The 23,643-nt window shown below is 45.1% G+C and overlaps 1 protein-coding gene across 5 annotated transcripts in view; it reads right to left on the minus strand.

The window, feature by feature from the left end:
• Positions 1-398: 398 nt before the first annotated feature.
• The window catches only part of LOC106602505 (cation channel sperm-associated auxiliary subunit beta), a 43,582-nt gene continuing 20,337 nt past the window's right edge, over positions 399-23,643 (minus strand). For 4 of the 5 annotated variants that reach the window (XM_014195194.3, XM_014195183.3, XM_014195197.3 and 1 more), the window contains 15 exons: positions 19,794-19,937; positions 19,458-19,602; positions 10,113-10,264; positions 8,900-9,090; positions 8,203-8,399; positions 5,670-5,852; positions 5,277-5,417; positions 4,198-4,340; positions 3,692-3,889; positions 3,487-3,597; positions 3,191-3,301; positions 2,291-2,432; positions 1,241-1,341; positions 955-1,029; positions 399-816 (listed from right to left, as the gene is read on the minus strand). In XM_014195194.3, coding sequence (XP_014050669.3) covers positions 595-816; positions 955-1,029; positions 1,241-1,341; positions 2,291-2,432; positions 3,191-3,301; positions 3,487-3,597; positions 3,692-3,889; positions 4,198-4,340; positions 5,277-5,417; positions 5,670-5,852; positions 8,203-8,399; positions 8,900-9,090; positions 10,113-10,264; positions 19,458-19,602; positions 19,794-19,937 — 2,256 coding nt within the window. In that variant the 3' untranslated portion in view covers positions 399-594. The remainder of the gene's footprint in view (positions 817-954; positions 1,030-1,240; positions 1,342-2,290; positions 2,433-3,190; positions 3,302-3,486; positions 3,598-3,691; positions 3,890-4,197; positions 4,341-5,276; positions 5,418-5,669; positions 5,853-8,202; positions 8,400-8,899; positions 9,091-10,112; positions 10,265-19,457; positions 19,603-19,793; positions 19,938-23,643) is intronic. The other variant, XM_014195189.3, reaches the window with a different exon arrangement.

Here is a 23,643-nt window from a genome sequence, read left to right on the forward strand (position 1 = left end):
CCAATTGAGAATCTGTGGTATTACTTAAAGATTGCTGTACACCAGGGGAACCCATCCAACTTGAAGGAGCTGGAGCAGTTTTGCCTTGAATAATGGGCAAAAATACCAGTGGCTAGATGTGCCAAGCTTATAGACACATACCCCAAGAGACTTGCAGCTGTAATTGCTGCAAAAGGTGGCTCTACAAAGTATTGACTTTGGGGGGTGAATAGTTATGCATGCTCAAGTTTTCAGTTTTTTTGTCTTATTTCTTGTTTGTTTCACAATAAAAATTATTTTGCATCTTCAAAGTCCTAATGGCAACAAATCCTGGTTTACTTTTTGTGAAAACATTTTTTACAGTTTGTATTTTCTTTGAAAACACAGCAACAACCAATAAAACTCACTCCGAGCATGTGTTTTCCTTTCATTTGTACCTTTTCATCTTTGCTAGTTTATTTCAATCTTTTCCAAATACAAATTTCATAGGACACACATTTGAAAAAAGGATCAATCTGAACAATAAAAACATGTACATCTCATACTTAGGTTAAAAGGTTAAAATGGAACGTACAACTCTATAACACACTCTTACGATGCCAAACTGTATAAATCCTACTCGTGTCCTTGTGTCATGGTAGAGTTCTGGGTTCTGGTTGGAGAGATGGTGGGCTTGTGTTTCTTGAGGAGGGTTTTGATGCTGCTCGTGGTTGGCATGGCAACGCTGTTGTATATGAGAAGGAAGCCAAAGAGCAGCAGGCCTCCCAGGATGATGGCTGCCATGTTGTTGACGAGGTGTTGGGTTGGGAACGCCAGCGGAGGCTCGTCTACGTAGATCTACCCGTATAGGAAGAGAGAGAGAGAAAGGGAGAGCGAGAAAGGAAGGAGAGAAATAGGTGAGGGCCGGAGGTTATCTTGTTCTTCCTCTTTTTTATTAGTTACTGACTTCAGTGTAAAGGCTACAGGGTTCCTTACCTGTACCTCCTCCACCAGGTCACACAACACAACTCCAGGAATGACAGAGATACGGAAGTGGAAAAGCTCAGAGCCCTGTGGAGAATAATGGTGGTGGTTGTTAGGTTGGAAAAATATTATATTTATAACATTGTATCAATGAAACCCCAGATGGAAACTGCTATTTCATAGCACAATTCGCATGAGTGAAATGACAGTATTTCTATGCTGATGTGTGCAGATTACACTCAACTGTTTTACAATTTATGAACATGTCATATAGTCAGGGAGACTGTAGATGATTTACATAAAGGCTGATCTGCAGTCCTTCTGGGTTGTAGAGATTGTTTTCTAGACTGTCTTCAAGATATTGTCTCATCTTGTCCATGGTGGGGGTGGCATGGGTTCCTACCAACACAAAGGATGGGAAAAGACGGGTTAACAACAGAGAATGTGTGTTTCACTATAGTGCACTAGAAACCTGCCCATTAGGCAACATTTTGCAAGGGAAGTCATGATCACACCCTTTTGTGGTTGAAATCAGTTTTTCTGGTTGAGAAGATGACAGAAAATATGTATTTTTCACATTTTAAAGTTGCAATCCTAAATGGTGAAACTGCCACGTCCGTTTGGGATATTACAAAAACAAATATGTTTTTTTTATTTTTTATTTGTACTTTTTACACCTTTTTTGCCCCAATTTCGTGATATCCAATTGGTAGTTACAGTCTTGACACCCTGCCCGCTTAACCCGGAAGCCAGCCGCACCAATGTGTTCGGAGGAAACACCTTACAACTGGCGACCGTGTCAGCGGGATCGAACTCGGATCTGTAGTGACGCCTCTAGCACTGAGACGCAGTGCCTTAGACAGCTGCGCCACTCGGGAGGCCCCAACAACAAAAGAAGTTACTGCAAACAACAAACACAGTTTTTTCCCAACTCGGACATCATTTGGGGGACCGAGTGGCGCAGCATTTTAAGGCACTGCATCGCAGTGCTAGAGGTGTCACTACAAAGCCAGGTTCGATCCCGGGCTGTATCGCAACCAGCCATGATCGGGAGTCCCATAGGGCGGCGCACAATTGTCATCCGGGTTAGGGAAGGGTTTGGTCGGGGTAGGCCATCATCTTAACTGACTTGACTAGTTAAATAAAGGTTAAATAAAAATTGCACACGCGATAGAACAGCAGAATACGTACTGCAAATTAGATTTTTTTACTCGACGCACCTCGCCTCCGTTTCATCCACAAAACAAAAACAAAGGTGCTGGTGCGGACAGTGGTGCTGTTTCCCCTAATGCTGATTCCATCTTTAAAGACATCCATATATTTCAAAGCCTTCTGGGGTGAGACTGACCTGTGACCTTCCAGCTGGTCCGGTTGTTGACCTCTGTGACAGTAACAAAGTAAGGAGAGCAGAGCGGGTGGTCAGCGTGGTTGGTTCTCCTCAGGAACAGGGTGATGTTGAAGTTAGTCACAGGAAACGTTAGCCTCAGCACCTACAGTACAACACAGAGGACATGGGAAAGACTAAAATACTTTTTAAACCAGTATATGATTTTTATATGATTTCATTCATGCTCGCAGTCGACAAGATTGTATTATGCAGAATGCACAGTTACATTAAGACAATATTTTAATATATTTCACTAAGTAGTACTAAATATGAGTGTATAGCATATTCAATATTGTTTTGTGTTATAAATGTTACAATATTTAATGTATAGTACCAGTCAAAAGTTTGGACACACCTACTCATTCAAGGGTTTTTCTTTTATTTATCTATTTTCTACATTGTAGAATAATAGCGAAGACATCAAAACTATGAAATAACACATAAGGAATTTGCTTATTTGAGCTGTTCTTGCCATAATATGGACTTGGTCTTTTACCAAATAGGGCTGTCTTCTGTATACCACCCCTACCTTGTCACAACACAACTGATTGAAATGCATTCCAGGTGACTACCTCAGGAAGCTGGTTGAGAGAATGTCAAGAGTGTGCAAAGCTGTCATCAATGCAAATGGTGGCTACTTTGAAGAATATAAAATACATTTTGATTTGTTTAACACTTTTCTGGTTACTACATGATTCCATATGTGATATTTCATAGTTTTGATGTCTTCACTATTATTCTACAATGAAAAAAAATAACTTGAATGAGTAGACATGTCCAAACTTTTGACTGGTACTGTATATGTAATTGTTTTGTTTTTGGAAGACATTGATGATTGATCACACTGATGCAGATGTGTACCCTCTGTCTGCAGTCAGAGTTGATGGCTAGAGGAGAGACTTTCAGTCCGTCTGTACAGCCACATTCCTCTGCTGACCTTTTCCCTGCACACTGCTTATACCGACCAGAGTTCTGGAGGAAGGCACACAATTTGTCACCCACAAACACTATGTATCACAGCTTACACCCAATGCGAAACACAACACAGAAGCACATATAGACACTTAGTTAAGTTACACTGCACAAACATACAAAGACTTGCTCAGCTTGGACACAAGGTAGTGCTGGCATGTGTGAACCTTGTGACCTGTGCTCACCGTGGAGATGGGGTAGTGCTGTCTGGGACGGGGCTGACTTGGGTCAGCGTTATAGATGTTGTCTGTGGTCGGGATTAAAACACCTAGCTGGGAGGGAGGCCGGTAGTTCACCTGAAGCACACACACGCATCTCATTATCTGCACACAGGTCAACTAATAAAACATTGATCGCATGCCTGTAACCCAGTGTATCTCTATCTCTCACAGGCAGGTTGAAGAGCCTCTTGTTGTCCATGTGATCTACTGGATCCGTGTAGATCCATTCGTGATCACTGATTGGCTGTTGGGAGACATAGACAATTTGGAGTCCCTCGGGGCAGGAGTTCTGTAGCGTGAAGGTGAAGGAGGAGGACCTACACAACAGAGAGGCTTCTGGGATGTATACCATCACTGTGGTGGTTCCCTAGGGGCAGAGGGAAAGATAACGCAACACAATACAATGGAGGAACAGACTTCAGACAACTGCATTCAACAGGGTTGGGGTTTCATTTTCATTCAGTCAATTCAGGAAGTAAACTGAAATTCCAATTCTTTCAATGAAAAAAATGGAATTGAAATTTCAGTTAACTTCCAGAATTGAGTGAATTGAAATGGAATTGACCTATACCCTGATATACTGTATGCAACTACAAAATGTTTTTATGTTATTATTAGTCTATATAGACAAATGTGAGGATAATATGAGGGTGATATGGAGTATTGGAGGTGTACCTTCTTGCAGAGGTGACTGAAGGCAGTGAGGGTGAGCATGTGGTTGTTGGTGTCGTCCCAGGAGTGTCTGGCTGTGACTCGGATGGCCAGAGGGTTGGTCAGAACCACACGCATGAACTTCTTATGGTACACCATGGACAGAGCTACACACACACACACACACACACACACACACACACACACACACACACACACACACACACACACACACACACACACACACACACACACACACACACACACACACACACACACACACACACACACACACACACACACACACACACACACACACACACACACAGATTGTGTTAGAACGAGAGCATTAAAGCTGGAATCCTTAAATGGTGAAACTGTTTGGGATATTACAACAAAGAAGTTACTGCAAAAACAAACTGTCCCCCCCAGACATCATTGAACATGCGTGATAGAACAGCAGAATAATTAAACACAAAATGACCACACTGAAGGAGGCCCCGTTTCCCCTAATGCGGATTTCAATCTTTAACTATAGACTACCCTTTCAAAAGAATGTAGACAGTGATACACAGTGAATAGGAATTGGAGTTAGGTTCTAATTCTCAGAGTAAAAACTCGGACACTATGAAAGCTTAAACCAAGTGTATTCTTCCCAGAGGATCAATACAGCTGCATTAGACAAAGACATTGTTCACACAAGCACTGATATTTAACCCTTTCTCCTAGGCTGAGTCTCCTCCTACCCATCTGAACAAACATTGCATCTTTACTGCTGCAGGAATACGGCCATACATTTTCTTTCTCCCTTAACGTGACCTGACCTCGACCCCCTTCATCAGTAATCCACGGCTCTCTCCCCTTATCAATGCTTGCCACATGTGGTCGCTTTCCCTGCACTCAGCACATTCCAAGCTTAATTGCACCCGCTATATACCTTCCTACAGACAACCATTAACTTCTGTAGACCCTCTAAACCTAAGCACTCAATATTTCAATAGGATACCTGATAATTAACCCTATCCCAAGTTTAGGAGTTATTACCCAGAATCCATCACTGGTAATAACCCAGACACCACAACTCCTACACCACCACTACTCACAGTAGTCGGACATGAAGGCCTTGAAGGTGAAGTTGAGCTCTTCTCTGACGTTGATCCTCATCAGAGCGTTATTCCTCACACCGTCCAATGACTGCAGGGCGTGACGACATGGCCCCTCCTTCATTCCCCAGCTCCCCCGGCCTAGATGGATAAATGGATCTATTTCACACATTTAAAATACATATAGGGTTGGTTTCCCAGAGCTAGGTTAAGTCTCGTCTTGGATTAAGAAGTACTTTCAATGGAGAATCTCTATTAAGCATACTTTTTAGTCCAGGACCAGGCTTAATCTGTGTACAGGAAACGAGCCCATAGACTTACCTCAGGCGAGTACTACAACAATACACATTCAAAATCATTGAGGATTTAATAACACACAACAAACACAGTAACCTGCAGAGTGGAAGAGCAGCCACTCTCCTGACCGGTGGCTGGTCAGGGGGAGCACTAGGGCTGGCATGGTGGGTTTGGCTAGGGCACTGCCGCTGGGCAGCAGCCCTGTGATGAGGTAACTGCTGAAGCCTGGTGCTACCACAGCCTTCCCCACGTGGGACAAATTAAACCCCTGGGATGGATCTGGACAAGACAGGATAGGACAGCTCAGAGTTTACCACAGGAGAAACAGTAGCAGGGTTGACTAAAGCAGGCAGCTCAGTGTTTACCACAGAAGAATGATAGTGTTATCATCTAAGGAATCAAATCAAATCAAATGTTATTTGTCATATACACATGGTTAGCAGATCTTAATGCGAGTGTAGCAAAATGCTTGTGCTTCTAGTCCCAACAGTGCAGTAATATCTAACAAGTAATTCACCAACAACTACCTAATAAACACAAATCTAAATACGTACATGTAAGTATATGGATGAGCGATGGTCGAGCGGCATAGGCAAGGTGCAATAGATGGTATAAAATACAGTATATACATGTGATATGAGTAACGTAAGATATGTAAACATTATTAAAGTGGCATTATTTAAAGTGGCATTGTATAAAGTGACTAGTGATCCATTTATTAATGTGGTTAGTGATTGGGTCTCAATGTAGGCAGCAGTCTCCCTGAGTTAGTGATTGCTGTTTAGCAGTCTGATTGATGGCCTTGAGATAGAAGCTGTTTTTCAGTCTCTCGGTCCCAGCTTCAATGGACCTGTACTGACCTCGCCTTCTGGATGGTAGCGGTGTGAACAGGCAGTGGCTCGGGTGGCCTTCCTGTGACATCGGGTGCTGTAGGTGTCATGGAGGGCAGGTAGTTTGCCCCCGGTGATGCGTTGTGCAGACCGCACCACCAGCCCGTCAGGATGCTCTCGATTTTGCATCTGTAAAAGTTTGGCAGGGTTTTGGGTGAAAAGCCACATTTCTTCAGCCTCCTGCGGTTGAAGAGGCACTGTTGCGCCTTCTTCACCACACTGTCTGTGTGGGTGGACTATTTCAGTTTGTCTGTGATGTGTACGCCGAGGAACTTAAAACTTTCAACCTTCTCCACTGCTGTCCCATCGATGTGGATAGGGGGGTGCTCCCTCTGCTGTTTCCTGAAGTCCACGATCATCTCCTTTGTTTTGTTGACGTTGAGTGAGAGGTTGTTTTCCTGACACCACACTCCGAGTGCCCTTACCGCCTCCCTGTACTCTGTTTTGTTGTTGTTGGTAATCAAGCCCACTACTTTTGTGTTGTCCGCAAACTTGATGATTGAGTTGGAGGCGTGCATGGCCACACAGTCATGGATGAACAGAGAGTACAGAAGGGGGCTGAGCACGCACCCTTGTAGGGCCCCAGTGTTGAGGGTCAGTGAAGTGGAGATGTTGTTTCCTACCTTCACCACCAGGGGGCGGCCAGTCAAAAAGTCTAGGACCCAATTGCACAGGGCGGGGTGGAGACCCAGGGCTTCCAGCTTGATGATGAGCTTGGAGGGAACATGGTGTTGAATGCTGAGCTCTAGTCAATGAACAGCATTCTTACATAGGATTCCTTTTGTCCAGATGGGATAGGGCAGTGTGCAATGTGATGGCGATTGCGTCGTCTGTGGACCTGTTGGGGCGGTATGCAAACTGAAGTGGGTCTTCATAATGACAGAAGTGAGTGCTACGGGGCGGTAGTCATTTAGTTAAGTTATCTTTGCTTTCTTGGGTACAGGAATAATGGTAGCCATCTTGAAGCATGTGGGAACAACAGACTGGGATAGGGAGAGATTGAATATGTCTGTAAACACACCAGCCAGCTGGTGTGCGCTCTGAGAACGCGGCTAGGGATGCCGTCTGGGCCAGCAGCCTTGCGAGGGTTAACACGTTTAAATGTTTTACTTACGCCAGCCACGGAGGAGGGGGGGGGGGGGTGCAGTCCTTGTTAGTGGGGCCGTGACGTTGGTACTTTATTATCTTCAAAGCGGGCAAAGAAGGTGTTTAGTTTGTCTGGAAGCGTGACGTCGGTGTCCGTGACGTGGTTGGTTTTCTTTTTGTAGTCCGTGATTTCCTGCCACATACGTCTCGTGTCTGAGCCGTTGAATTGCGACTCCACCTTGTCCCTGTACTGGCATTTCGCTTGTTTGATTGGCTTGAGAAGGGAATAACTACACTGCTTATCTTAACTTCAAGTGTGCACACTTAAATTTAATTTTCCTTCAAATGGATCTGGCAAGTCAGGCAGCTCATAGTTTACCTCAGGAGAAACCGCAGCAGGCTGGGTTAAATAAAGCTATGAGTTGTGAGTAGTGGCTGATTTATTTTGGATCATGTCTTAAGACTCATGACGAGAGATTGAGATCGTAGCTAGAAATATCACATTAATTTACTTGGAAGGATAGGAAAATATCTGAAACGTAGCATGATTCTGTTAGAATTTCAGGACTAGTAAGCAGCACAAAATAAGTTTGGGAATCACTAAATGTAAATGAACTAACAAGTCAGTTGATGCTATCTTTCTTTCCAGTTACCTAGGTCTTTGAGCTGCAGTGTAACAATGAGCCCCTCGGGCTCCCCCTTCTTCACCAACAGGTCATATAACTGCATAGGCTCCGCATTTAGGCTTGCTCCTTTGATTGGCTCCAGGATCTCCCCGACGACGGCCCCGGAGAACCCCCTCAGGTAGTGAGTCCGGAACACTTCTGTGATCACCACCATCCCACCGTCACTGAGGGAGAACACACACACAGACATGTATGGACATGCACACATGCACATCTGGAGGACACTGATGGCATTTACTAAGACACATAAGACAATACAAAGATATAAAGACACTCAATAGTAGATAGGAAAGTCAATATTAGATCAGGAAGTCAATACTAGATCAGGAAGTCAATACTAGATCAGGAAGTCAATATTAGATAAGGAAGTCAACATTAGATAAGAAAGTAAATATTAGATAAGGAAGTCAATATTAAAGACATTATTAGATAAGGAAGTCAATATTAAAGTCAATATTAGATAAGGAAGTCAATATTAGATACGGAGGTCAATATTACATGTAGACAAGGAACAAGTGTCTAAAATAGTTGAAAAGAGCCACAAGATGACATGTTTAAGAGATTTGGAACATGTGAGAGGTAAATGTATGGTTGAGGATAGTATTGAACAGGTGAAAAGGAAATGGGGAGTAGGGAGAGACTAGGGCTAGAGTCCCCCCCCCACCTGAAGTAGATGACCTTGCCCACGTGGTTAGGTGGGAAGTGGCTGGCGGGTGCCACGGTGAGAGGGTTGTTCCTGCCCTGGCGATTGTTTCCGTTAGCATGGTCATTGATGACAGCGTTCTCGTGGAGCAGGACTGTGTGGTCTGTGATGTACTGGAGGGCCAGGGCTTTGTCAAAACCCATCTCATGTTTCTATTGGGACACAAACACACAGTAGGTTAAAAACCAAGATATCAGTGTATGTCTGCAACAGGCCTGACAGACAGGAGAATATCGTATTGGCCAGTACAGACAATAGATGATGTGCTATAAAGCCATTTCTACACCAACAGTTGTCAAAAACTGCAGTAACCCGATTCTTATGCCTTCTATGGTCTGTCTGAGGATAATCTCCCATGGGCAGATTCTGCGTGTAGACAGAAGAATCTGCCGGGACTGAATGGGATACATGAGATAATGAGCTGCGGTGGTTCCGGTCTTTGGCTTTTGTCACTGGTTATATGGACGTATCAGGATTGGGTGAAGGCGGTGCTTAAACTGCTTCACTTCAAGTGCTTTGCACATGTGCCCATGCGGATCGAAAGGAGCGGGGGTGGTGGCTTTGGCTGAGAGGTTCTTTTTGCAAGGGTGGAGACTTCGCAAACCCTCGGAACTCTCAATTTCAAACACATATAGACCCAGAAGTTAATCACGCAGTTGACCAAATTACGCAAGATTTTACTTCTGGGTTAACTAACATTAGTCTGTAGCTAAAGCAACTTTGGTTGTGTTCAGTATGGCACACCGCAGCAAACCGTTTGCAATACTGACTTCTATGAGGTGGTCAATCTCCATGGTCCTGTAGCTAAAGGGCAATTCCACAGTTGCTGAGACTCAGACTTTTCACTTTAAAATACATGTTAAGTTAAACAAACTCTATGCACAAGGACCACTTTTAACAAAATTACTTTTTTGTGCCATCATTTTTGTGCCATCATTTGTGCCATCAAACTTTGCATCTCCACTGTTCTTCAAGTAAATGTGTTTTTGTAAAAATTCTTAAAAGTTGTCTTTGTGCATTGAGATGTATGGTCTGTTTAACTTTGCAGCTATTGTTTTTTGTTTGGCATACATTTTAAAGTGAAACATCTGAGTCACAGCATCATTATGTTACCTAAAGCATCTGGGGTTGTGTTGAGTAGGGCATACCGTAGCAAAATGCTTGCAACACTGACCTCTATGAGGTGGTCTATCTCGATGTTCCTGTAGCTAAAGCCACTGGGTTTGTCTTTGTCCAGCTGAACAGCAATCAGGATGCCCATGTGATCACACAGTAGAGTACTGGCTACATCCAGGGTCTCGTTCAACCACGCAAACCTGGCAAGACCTTCAGGAGGATAAAAATGGGTGGGGATGGGGGAGATGGGATGTGATGGGAATTCTGGCAGGTTCAAGTAGGGCTGTGGCAGTCATGACATTTTGTCAGCTGGTTATTGTCATGCAAAAGACTGCCGGTCTCATAATTAACATCTCCAGGCTTCCATGCATACAAGCCGCTGATGGGACGTCTGCATTTAAAATAGCTGAATAAATCGATTTAATATACACCATAACAATAAATCCATTATTTATTTTAGGCAGGTCTAAAGAAACATTATATGAAGAATATGTATTTTAGAAGAACAGAATATGAATTGGCCTACTGTATGTTATCTGGCTGTGCTCCATGCCTTAGGCTGTAGGCTTGTTCATTTAGCAGACTAGATACGCTAATAAGTCCCGTGGCATTATTTTATATTATATGATTTTATAGTAACTAGAAAATAATTGAACTTAGCTGAATAAAATGGAAAGGATATTCTTCCCATTCCAGAGCGAGTACACATGGCTATGTTGAGAGTAAAAGTGATCATTTGAAACAGGTCCTATACAATAGATTTAGAGTTATTTGGCAACGCTTGCAGTCTGTTCCTTGCCTCAGGCTGCACACACTGTTCTCTCATCAAGTGATCATATTTTCACTATTCTAAATGTAATCTTGTCTTTACTATTATGTACATTTAGTTTTAATTTAGAATGGGCCATTATCAAATGGGCAGAAACAGAGGCATGGGAAAAAATAGTGAATGGAGGCAACTTTTCAGCTGGTTTGGTTATTTCTCTCTCTGCGTGCGTTGGAGAAAGGAATGAAGGAGAGAGGAAAATATGGAAACGTATAGTGGTGAGATATTCTGTAGCTAAAGGTAATGCCCTATATTACTAGGCATTTCAAAATCAAATACAAATTCATATACAGTGCATTCGAAAAGTATTCAAACCCCTTGATTTAGAATTCAAGGCACACTTAACCAGCCCGGCTACCACAGCATTCTGCAGCGATACGCCATCCCATCTGGTTTGCACTTAGTGGGACAATCATTTGTTTTTCAACAGGACAATGACCCAACACACCTCCAGGCTGTGTAAGGGCTCTTTGGCCAAGGAGTGATGGAGTGCTGCATCAGATGACCTGGTCTCCAAAATCACTTAACCTCAACACAACTGAGATGGTTTGGGATATGTTGGACCGCAGAGTGAAGGAAAAGCAGCCAACAAGTGCTCAGCATATGTGGGAACTCCTTCAATACTGTTGGAAAAGCATCCCAGGTGAAGCTGGTTGAAAGAATGCCAAGAGTGTGCAAAGCTGTCATCAAGGCAAAGTGTGGCCACTTTGAAGAATCCCAAATATATTTTGATTTGTTTAACACTTATTTGGTTACTACACGATTCCATATGTGTTATTTCAAAGTTTTGATGTCTTCACTATTATTGTACAATGTAGAAAATAGTAAAAATAAAGAAAACCCTTGAATGAGGAGGTGTGTCCAAACTTTTGACTGGTACTGTAAGTATTCAGACCCTTTGCTATGAGACTCGAAATTGAGCTCAGGTGCATCATGTTTCCATTGATTATTATTGAGACATTTCTACAACTTGATTGGAGTCCACCTGTGGTAAATTCATTTGATTGGACATGATTTGGAAAGTCACACACCTGTCTATATAAGGTCCCACAGTTGACAGTGCATGTCAGAGCAAAAACCAAGCCATGAGGTCAAAGGATTTGTCCGTAGAGCTCCGAGACAAGATTGTGTCGAGGCACAGATCTGGAGTAGGGTACCAAAACATTTCTGCAGCATTGACAGTCCCCAAGAACACAGTGGCCTCCATCATTCTTAAATTGAAGAAGTATGGATGACGACCTTAAACAAACAGCCAAGACAACACAGGAGTGGCTTTGGGACAAGTCTCTGAATGTCCTTGAGTGGCCCAGCCAGAGCCAAGATTCTTGAACCCGATCGAACATCTCTGGAGAGACCTGAAAATAACTGTGCAGCAACACTCCCCATCCAACCTGACAGAGCTTGTGAGGATCTGGAGAGAAGAATGGGAGAAACTCCCCAAATATAGGTGTGCCAAGCTTGTAGCGTCATACCCAAGAAGACTCGAGGCTGTAATCGCTGTCAAAGGTGCTTCAACAAAGTACTGGGTCTGAATACTTATGTAAATATGATATCATTTAAAAAAAACAACATTTTTATACATTTGCTAACATTTCTAAAAAACTGCTTTTGCTTTGTCAATATGGGGTATTGTGTGTAGATTGGTGAGGGAAAAAAACTATTTAATCAAATTTTATAATACGGCTGTAACGTAACAAAATGTGGAAAAGGTCAAGGGGTCTGAATACTTTCAGAATGCACTGTATACTGAACAGAAATATAAACGCAACATGTAAAGTGTTGGTCCCATGTTTCATGAGCTGATATAAAAGATCCCCAAAATGTTCCATATGCACAAAAAGCTAATTTCTTTACATCCCTGTTAGTGAGCATTTCTCCTTTGCCAAGATAATCCATCCACTTGACAGGTATGGTATATCAAAAAGCTGATTAAACAGCATGATCATTACACAGGTGTACCTTGTGCTGGGGACAATAAAAGGCCACTCTAAAATGTGCAGTTTTGTCACACAATGCCACAGATGTCTCAAGTTGTGAGGGAGCATGCAATTGGCTTGCTGACTGCAGGAATGTCCACAATAATTGAATGTTCATTTCTCTACCATAAACCACCTCCAACGTCATTTTAGAGAATTTGGCAGTACGTCCAACCAGCCTCACAACCGCAGACCACGTGTAACCACGCCAGCCCAGGACTTCCACATTACCCAGTGGGTGTGCCTGGCTCCCAAGTGGGTGGGCATATGCCCCCCAGGCCCACCCATGTCTGCGCCCCTGCCCAGCCATGTGAAATCTATCAATAAAGGCCTAATTAATTTATTTCAAATGACTGATGTCCTTAAATGAACTGTAACTCAGTAAAATCATTGAAATTGTTGCATACGGTGTTTGTACTTTTGTTCAGTATATAACCGCAGGCTTAGCCGCCCTGCACAATCAATGAACCAACAGTATCTCCTAGGCCTATATATTCTCTCCCAGACTCATGAATAGAACATTTGCAGCGTAGCATAAGGTAACCAGTCCATCCAGTATGCATAATAAATCCATACTCAAAGGCAATTTGTCAGGCTGTGGGTAACTGGTGCATGGAATCAGGCGCAGAAGAGCAGAGATGAGTGTACAAGGTAATTTATTCCAGGAACAGCACCAGTATAAAACAAATACTAAAGGTGCGTGAAATACCGGTCACTCGTAAATAACGGGCATAATAACGAACCCGGCAAACAATACCAGCCAACAAGTAATGACCTGAACATTATATACAAACACGCACACAAACATGGGGGAAACAGAGGGTTAAATAATGAACATGTAATTGGGGAATAGAAACCAGGTGTGTAGAAAACAAAGACAAAACAAATGGAAAATGAAAAGTGGATCGGCGATGGCTAGAAAGCCGGTGACGTCGACCGCCGCCCGAACAAGGAGAGGGACCGACTTCGGCGGGAGTCGTGACAGTACCCCCCCCTTGACGCGCGGCTCCAGCAGCGCGCTGACAACGACCTCGGGGACGACCCGGAGGACAAGGCGCAGGGCGATCCGGATGGAGACGGTGGAACTCCCGCAGCATCGAGGGGTCCAATACGTCCTCCACCGGCACCCAGCATCTCTCCTCCGGACAGTACCCCTCCCACTCCACGAGGTACTGAAGGCCCCTCGCCCAACGCCTCGAATCCAGTATGGATCGAACTGCATACGCCGGGGCCCCCTCGATGTCCAGAGGGGGCGGAGGAACCTCCCGCACCTCAGACTCCTGGAGTGGACCAGCCACCACCGGCCTGAGGAGAGACACATGGAACGAGGGGTTAATTCAATAATTGGGGGGAAGCTGTAACCTGTAACACATCTCGTTCAGTCTCCTCAGGACTTTGAATGGCCCCACAAACCGCGGACCCAGCTTCCGGCAGGGCAGGCGGAGGGGCAGGTTTCGGGTCGAGAGCCAGACCCGGTCCCCTGGTGCGAACACCGGGGCCTCACTGCGGTGGCGATCTGCACAGGTTTTCTGGCGCCTCTGGAGGTGCACATGAGTGGCGTCCCAGGTCTTCTCAGCGAATCTAAACCAGTCATCCACCGCAGGAGCCTCGATCTGGCTCTGATGCCAAGGCGCCAGGACCGGCTGGTACCCCAGTACGCACTGGAAGGGAGAGAGGTTAGTGGAGGAGTGGCGGAGCGAGTTCTGGGCCATCTCTGCCCAGGGCACGAATGCCGCCCGCTCCCCCGGCCTGTCCTGGCAATAGGACCGCAGAAACCTACCCACATCCTGGTTCACTCTCTCCACCTGCCCATTACTCTCGGAGTGAAAACCCGAGGTAAGGCTGACCGAGACCCCCAGACGTTCCATGAACGCCCTCCAGACCCTTGATGTGAACTGGGGACCTCGATCAGATACTATGTCCTCAGGCACCCCGTAGTGCCGGAAGACGTGTGTAAACAGAGCCTCCGCAGTCTGTAGGGTCGTAGGGACACCGGGTAAAGGGAGGAGACGATAGGACTTAGAAAACCAATCCACAACGACCAGGATCGTGGTGTTACCCTGTGATGGAGGAAGATCCGTTAGGAAATCCACTGACAGGTGCGACCACAGCCGTTGTGGAACGGGTAAGGGTTGTAACTTCCCTCTAGGCAAGCGCCTAGGGGCCTTGCACTGGGCGCACACCGAGCAGGAGGAGACATAAACCCTCACATCCTTAGTTAAAGTGGACCACCAGTACTTCCCACCAAGACAGTGCACTGTCCCACCGATGCCCGGATGACCAGAGGAGGGTGACGTATGGGCCCAATAGATCAAACGGTCGCGGACAGCAGACGGAACGTACAGACGCCCAGCTGGACATTGGGGGGGAGTGGGCTCTGTACGTAACGCTGGGCTCTGTACGTAACGCCCGCTTGATGTCCGCGTCCAGCTCCCACACTACCACGCTCCTCTGTGTCATACATCCGGGACAGTGCGTCTGCCTTAGCGTTCTGGGAACCTGGTCTGTAGGACAGGGTGAAGACAAAACGGGTAAAGAACATGGCCCACCTTGCCTGGTGAGGGTTCAGTCTCCTCGCCGCCCGGATGTACTCCAGATTGCGGTGGTCAGTCCAGATGAGAAAAGGCTGTTTAGCCCCCTCAAGCCAATGTCTCCACGCCTACAAAGCCTTGATGACAGCCAACAGCTCCCGGTCCCACACATCATAGATTCGCTCCGCCGGGCTGAGCTTCTTCGAGAAGAAGGCACAGGGGCAGAGCTTTGGTGGCGTACCCGAGCGCTGAGAGAGCACGGCTCCTATCCCAGCATCGGACGCGTCCACCTCTACAATGAATGCCAAAGAGGGATCCGGATGAGCCAGCACCGGAGCCGTGGTAAACAGAGCCCTCAGCTGACCAAAAGCCCTGTCCGCCTCAGCCGACCACTGCAAACGCACTGGTCCCCCCTTCAGCAGTGAGGTAATGGGAGCCGCTACCTGACCAAAACCCTGGATAAACCTCCGGTAGTAGTTGGCAAACCCTAAAAACCTCTGCACTTCCTTTACCGTGGTGGGAGTCGGCCAATTACGCACGGCTGAAATGCGGTCACTCTCCATCTCCACCCCTGAAGTGGAAATGCGGTACCCTAGGAAGGAGACGGACTATTGAAAGAACATGCATTTCTCAGCCTTGATGTACAGGTCATGCGCCAACAGTCGACCAAGCACCCTGTGCTCCAGGGACACATGCTCGGCGCGTGTAGCAGAGTATATCAGAATGTTGTCGATATACACCACTACACCCTGCCTGTGCAGGTCGTGGAAAATCTTGTCTACAAAGGCCTGAAAGACTGATGGAGCATTCATCAACCTATACAGCATGACGAGGTACTCATAGTGCCCTGAGGTGGTACTAAATGCCGTCTTCCACTCGTCCCCCTCCCGGATACGCACCAGGTTGTAAGCGCTCCTGAGATCCAATTTTGTGAAGAAGCGCACCCCGTGCATTGACTCGATCGCACTGGCGATGAGAGGTAGCGGGTAACTGTACCTCATAGTGATATGGTTGATGCCTCGATAGTCAATACACGGGTGCAGACCTGCATCCTTCTTATTCACATAAAAGAAACTCGAGGAGGCAGGTGAAGTGGAGGGCCGAATGTATCCCTGCCCCAGAGATTCGGAGACATATGTTTCCATAGCCGCCGTCTCCTCTTGTGACAGGGGATACACGTGACTCCTGGGAAGTGCTGCGTCTACCAGGAGATTTATCGCACAATCCCCCCGTCGATGGGGTGGTAATTGAGTTGCCTTCTTTTTACAGAAGGCGAGAGCCAAATCGGCATATTCAGAGGGGATGCGCACGGTGGAGACCTGGTCTGGACTTTCCACCATACTAGCACCGACGGAAACCCCTAAACACCTACCCGAGCACTTTCGTGACCACCCTGTGAGAGCCCTCTGTTGCCACGAAATAGTGGGGTAATGACAGGCCAACCAGGGTAGGCCCAGCACCACGGGAAACACATTAGAATCAATAAGGAAGAGACTGATTCTCTCCTTGTGACCCTCCTGCGTAACCATGCCCAGTGGAGCGGTGGCCTCCCTAATTAGCCCTGACCCTAATGGTCGATTATCTAAGGCGTGCACAGGGAAAGGCATATCCACAGGAACAATGGGGATCCCTAAACTATGGGCAAATAATCTGTCAATAAAATTCCCAGCTGCGCCTGAATCTATGAGCGCCTTATGCTGGGAATGCGGGGAAAACTCAGGAAAATGAATAAACAAAAACATGTGAGGAACAGGGGGCTCTGGGTGAGCCTGGTACCGACTCACCTGGGGTGACACAAGAGTGCCCTGCCTGCTGCCTCGACTCCTAGAAGAAACTCCCCACCCCCGACCGGCAGTGTGCCCTCTGCGGCCACAGATGGTGCATGGATTGGCCCCTCCTCCGGTCGCCCTAATAGCAGCATCTCCCAGCTCCATGGGCGTCAGAACGGTGGTGCTGGGGGATGGAATCGAAAGACCCCGATCTGGATGTCCGCGGGTAGCCAGCAGGTTATCCAACCTTATGGACATGTCCACCAACTGGTCGAAGGTCAGAGTTGTGTCCCTACAGGCCAACTCCCGACGGACGTCCTCACGCAAACTACAACGGTAGTGATCGATCAGGGCCCTGTCGTTCCACCCTGCGCCGGCGGCCAGGGGCCGGAAGTCCAATGCGAACTCCTGTGCGCACCTCGTCCCCTACCTCAGGTGCACGAGACGTTCACTCGCCGCTCTACCCTCAGGCGGGTGGTCGAAGACTGCCCTGAAGCGGCCGGTGAAATCCTCGAATTTGTCCAGCACCGCTCCTCCTTCCTCCCATATGGCGTTGGCCCAATCCAGGGCTTTCCCTGAGAGACAGGAGACGCTCTCGCGGCCCGAAGGAGCCGGGTGCACGGTCGCCAGGTAGAACTCCAGTTGGAGTAGGAAACTCTGACATCCCGCTGCCTTTCCATCGTACTCCCTCGGAAGGGAGAGCTGAATCCCACTGGAACCGGGTGAAGGAGGGGTGATCAGTGGTGTCCTTGGTGGTGCTGGTGGAGGTGCTGGAGGAACTCCTCTTCTCTCCCAGTGCTCCATAGTCTGTAGGACGCGATCCATAGCGGTGCCGAGATGTTGTTGCATCGCCTCATGCTGCTGGACACGCTCCTCAACCCCTAGTACCGGGGTAACTGCTCCTGCTGACTCCATTTCGGGTGTGTGTTTCTGTCAGGCTGTGGGTAACTGGTGCATGGAATCAAGCGCAGGAGAGCAGAGATGAGTGTACAAGGTAATTTATTCCACGAACAGCACCAGTATAAAACAAATACTAAAGGTACGTGAAATACCGGTCACTCGTAAATAACGGGCGTAATAAGAACCCGGCAAACAAAACCAGCCAACAAGTAATGACCTGAACATTATATACAAACACGCACACAAACATGGGGGAATCAGAGGGTTAAATAATGAACATGTAATTGGGGAATAGAAACCAGGTGTGTAGAAAACAAAGACAAAACAAATGGAAAATGAAAAGTGGATCGTCGATGGCTAGAAAACAAGGAGAGGGACCGACATCGGCGGAAGTCGTGACACGATTACTACAATTAGTTAAATTTTGGAGTATAGGCAAGACCAATTATGTACCAAAGACATCTTAAATCAGTTTTTAAAAACAAAATAATTTTCTGCCATGCGTAATATGCGGTAGGCTATCTATTGTATAACGTCACAATCGTTATTTTAAATCAGGGTTTTTTCCCGGGATAGGGCTCATAGGCCTATACGTATTCATAAGCTCTATGCGTATGGGTGTTTTGAATCACGTGTGGCTCAGTTGGTAGAGCATGGTGTTTGCAACGCCAGGGTTGTGGGTTCGATTCCCACGGGGGACCAGTACGGAAGAAAAAAATGTATGAAATGTATGCATTCACTACTGTAAGTCGCTCTGGATAAGAGTGTCTGCTAAATGACTAAAATGTAAATGTAATCATCACCTTAGAAAGCGCTGTCCATTTAGTTGTGTTTGGCTTTGAAACAACATCCACAACGACCATGTTTTCCACTCAGTTTCCACCTGTTGTTCAACTTCATTCTTCAAAGTGATCAATCACAGTGAGATGAGTTTTAAAAGCATTACACTGTTTTGATGATAAGTGTTTGTGATTTTCCATTGTATTTGCATTGATGTCAGAGTGGTTAGAGGGACAACAGAGACCTGAGTACCAGACCATTAGTAACCTGATGATCGTTAGCGAGTTGGGTACTACCAACGCATGTCCTGAGTGCATAAGAGGAGATTACCGTGACTCAACGGTCACGTGGAATTTAACTGCAGGCATGACTCATGACTGCCGACGTCTCCACAACAGCCCTAGGTTCAAGCCTACATCCTGCAGCATAATCTTTAGGAGTTGATGGTGGTGTTCCAGGTTGTCTATTTTGCAGTCACCCTGTTCTCAGAAGGGTTCACAAACAAACATGGTTCCTTCCTGAGTAGTTACAAACTTCTCCAGGCGTTGTGAGATTGGATCATTTGGGAAGCACGACTGCAAAAAAAGATAACTTGGAACATCACTATTGTAGTTGTCCCACCTGACTTCATGATGTAGAGGTTTCCATGGTCAGTAAAGAACACTACCACGCCAATGACAGTACAGCTCAGCGCGTCTATCACGATCTGATTGTCTAGAGAGAACACCCACGTGAAGGTAGAGCCTCTGTCTGACGACGTCCACACCTAAACACAAAATAATACACAGACAAAGGTTGGGTAAGGGAAATACATTATGGTATCAAATTCATCATACTTAGATAGGACCCTGAGTTTTCCTACCTCCGGGATTTTTTGTTCTGTCAACTTATTTGAACTCTGTGTGTGTGCGTGCGTGCGTATGCATGTGTGCGATGTATGTGTGTGTGTGCTGTCACCTCTGAGCCGTACAGGATAACATGGTTGTCCAACAGGAAGATCCCTCTGGGCTGGAAATCTAGAATCACCGGGGGGAACTTGGTGTGACGTTGAAAAAGATCCTCTGCCTTTACACCAAACACTGACACCATCGCACCCTTCTGCTGGAAGAGAGAGACACACAATATCATTTCATGATCATACTATCTGGGGATGGTGGATTTTTACTTGACTCAAATTGAATCAATCAAATCAATCTCATACAAAGCAAATGGAATCCACACTTAATGGATTGCACTCACTTTGTATGGAGTGTGCTATACACTGAGTGTATAAAACATTAAGAACACCTTTCCATGACATAGAGTGACCAGGTGAATCCAGGTGAGAGCTATGATCTCTTATTTATGTCAATTGTTAAATCAACTTCAATCAGTGTAGATGAAGAGGAAGAGACATGATAAAGAAGGATTTTTAAGCCTTGAGACAATTGAGACATTGTATCAGACCCTGATCGGTTTTACCTGTCTTTGTGCTTGTCTCCACCCCCCTCTAGGTTTCGCCCATCTTCCCCATTGTCTTGTCTGGTCTTACCAGCGTGTTTTCCTGTTTCCCAAGTGTTTGTTTCCTAGTTTTCTCAGTTCTGACCATTCACCTACTAAGGAAATTACCTTGGCAGTTAAATGTAACAACAAAACATTATAAAAATACATAAATTAATATGGTTTTTAACACTATCATTTGTTTACTAGCATGTTACTTGTACTTTTAGTTTGTGGTTGATGTTGCTTGTTGCCCATTAGCCAATTGGCATTTCCCAAACATTTCAAAAACACGTGAATGCATTCAACTGGTATTTACGACTTCACAACTTGTAAATTCCCACCTTCCAAATGGTTATGAACACAGCTTTGTATTTAATATATTGGGTAGAAAACGTAACATTATACTAGATTATCCACGCATGTACCCTAAAAGGCACCGCTCAGTAACATGTGAGTTCCTATATGTTCCTCTGAAGGTCTCTTATGTGTACCTTTGACCTTTTTGTACACCAGGGAAGGGATATAACCATACTCTTATTTTTGAGAGTGTGTGGATATATGTTCTTGGTAACAATTAACCATCTGGTGGTATTGCTGAGACATTAATGCGCTCCAGACCAAAAGGTTGCAAGTTCAAATCCCAAGAGCATTTACGCACTTAGGGCTAAATTCTATCAGATCCGCGCTAGTGGACAACCACAGTGTTTTGTGGTGGGCGATGATGGAGCTGGAACAGCTGGCAAATCCACAAGCGTCTCCTGGCTTTATACCAGAAGCAGAAATTGCCATTGGCTGCACAGAGCTGCATTAAGAGAAATCCCACGCAGCGTTGTTTACAAGTTGGAAAACTGGAATGTGACATAAATATGAATGAAAATATAATGATTTTCAATTTAAGTGTCATTGTTTCTATATAGCCTACACTTTCTTATTCTGAACTTCTAACGCGAGTAGGACGGGTGTGGCTTTGTGGCAATGACCACACGAGCAGCCGCTCACCAATTTGACAGCTCTAATGTAGTAACATCTCTGACACCGTCAAAACACCAGCTATGCGGGTGTCGGCTATCGTTTGCATATGCTGTTCATGCTTGTAGTGAAGAGGGCACGACAACACCTCTTCCCCCCTCAGGAGGCTGAAAAGATTTAGCATGGGCCCGCAGGTCCTCAAAACCTTCTACAGCTGTACCATTCAGAGCATCCTGACTGGTTGCATCACCACTTGGTATGGCAACTGTTTGGCATCTGATCGCAAGGCGCTACAGAGGGTAGTGTGTACATCACTGGGGCCAAGCTCCCTGCCATCCAGGACCTCTATACCAGGCGGTGTCAGAGGAAGGCCCTAAAATGTCAAAGACTCCAGCCACCCAACTCATAGACTGCATGGCAAGCAGTACCGATGCACCAAGTCTAGAACCAACAGGACCCTGAACAGCTTCTACTCAAAAGCCATAAGACTGCTAAATAGTTAGTTAAATAGTTAACCAAATAGCTACCCGGATTATCGGAATTGACCCTTTTTGCGCAAACTTTTTTTGACTCATCACATACGCTGCTGCTACTGTTTACTATCTGTCATTTTTATTCCTAGTTATATGTACATATCAACCTAAATTACTTTGTACCCCTGCACATGGACTCAGTACTGGTACCCCTTGTATATAGTCATCATTACTCATTGCGTATCTATTATTACTTTTATTATTACGTGTTTTCCTTTTCTATTATTTCTCCATTTTCTTTCTCTCTGCATTGTTGGGAAGGGCCCTTAAGTAAGCACTTCACTGCTAGTCCACCTCTGTTGTTTACAAAAAATGTGACTAATACAATTTGATTTAGATTTGATTGAATCTAGGCCTTAATGTCAAGTGTCCCTGAGCACTTTTACTTTTTATTTGGTGTTGTCAGATAATTGCACAATTATTGACTTGATTCTGGGCAACTTTTAGCAAAGGGCAGAAATGTTTTCATATTTTTCATTTTTATCTTTAGCTCACATAATATAATTGAAAATATGCATTAAGGTTTCTGAAATAGAATAAACGTGTCAAAAACAAATAAAGACATTCTTAAATGCATTTCTATAGCTTCCAAAATATATATTTTTTTTTTTTACAATGGAGGAGTACCAAGATGGCTGCGCGGTGGCTTCAATACATCGCCCCCTGTCAGTCATTCCGGGTTTATACACATCATTGGTTGTTCTCCACCAATCTCTATTCGCCACATTGAGTCATGAGTTCTAATTAGTGGAGGCTGGTGGGAGGAGCAAGGAGGATGGGCTCATTGTAATGGATGGAATGGAATTAATGGAACGTTATCAAACATATGGAAACCACATCTTTGGCTTCGTTCCATATACTCAATTTCAGCCATTACAATAAACCCATCCTCCTATAGCTCCTCCCATCAGCCTCCACTGGTTCTAATTATTGATACTAGGGGTTCCGTGGCTAAAGCAAATAAATAACTGTGCAGAGGGCATCCCTGTCATGTCCCTCTTAATAACTTAAATAGATCAGAGATTGTCCATTTGTTCGTATATCTCACATGTGAAAACATGTGTTTTTGAAACACTTCGCATGTGATCACGTTTTCAAATGTGCATTTCCATATGTTATCACTGTTCAGCTAAAATATGAACCCACCTGGGATTTGAAATCACAACCTCTGGATTTGAGGTACGCTGATCTTTCTAGTGCGTCACACATTGATTAACTATCATACATCTCTGCACTTAGCAAAAGAGTGCCATCTGCACTGCTATTTTAGTTATCAGTTATTCAGAATATTCTCTCATCGTTGATTTCATATAATTATTTCAGCCGTTTGAGGGTTTTCTGTATAGTTTTTCTAATGATGGTGGTGCATATTATTCTGTTTTCACGATACTCCTGAATCACTATGATAAATATAATTGTTTATCTTGAGTGTATTTACTTTAAAGTCCAAAGTCTAGGAATACAGGTTAAATCAGTTACTGATACAGATATGGTGGCATATGTGAAAGGTTATGTGATCACATGGGAAAATCCACATGGGAAACCTCATGTGAGAAACGTCAATATTTATTCAGCCGATTCTGTTGAAAAGCGTTTCTTAAACAGAAGCAAACGGAATGAAACGGGGATAAACATACCTGAATTTGTCCAATATAAACTCTTTTTTGCAACTGTCGGACTAATAATTACACCCTAGATCAGCTAGATGCAGGCAAGAGTGTGCAAGGCGGTATTGAATGTGTCACTGTCTGCCATTACTCAACTTTTTCTCTCGACCTGTTGTTGTAAACTTGTAAACCTCTGTTGTAAACTTTCATTCGTAG

The sequence above is a fragment of the Salmo salar genome, chromosome 01 (genome assembly GCF_965601325.2).
Source record: "Salmo salar chromosome 01, fSalSal1, whole genome shotgun sequence".
In the NCBI taxonomy this organism is placed as follows: Eukaryota; Metazoa; Chordata; class Actinopteri; order Salmoniformes; family Salmonidae; genus Salmo; species Salmo salar.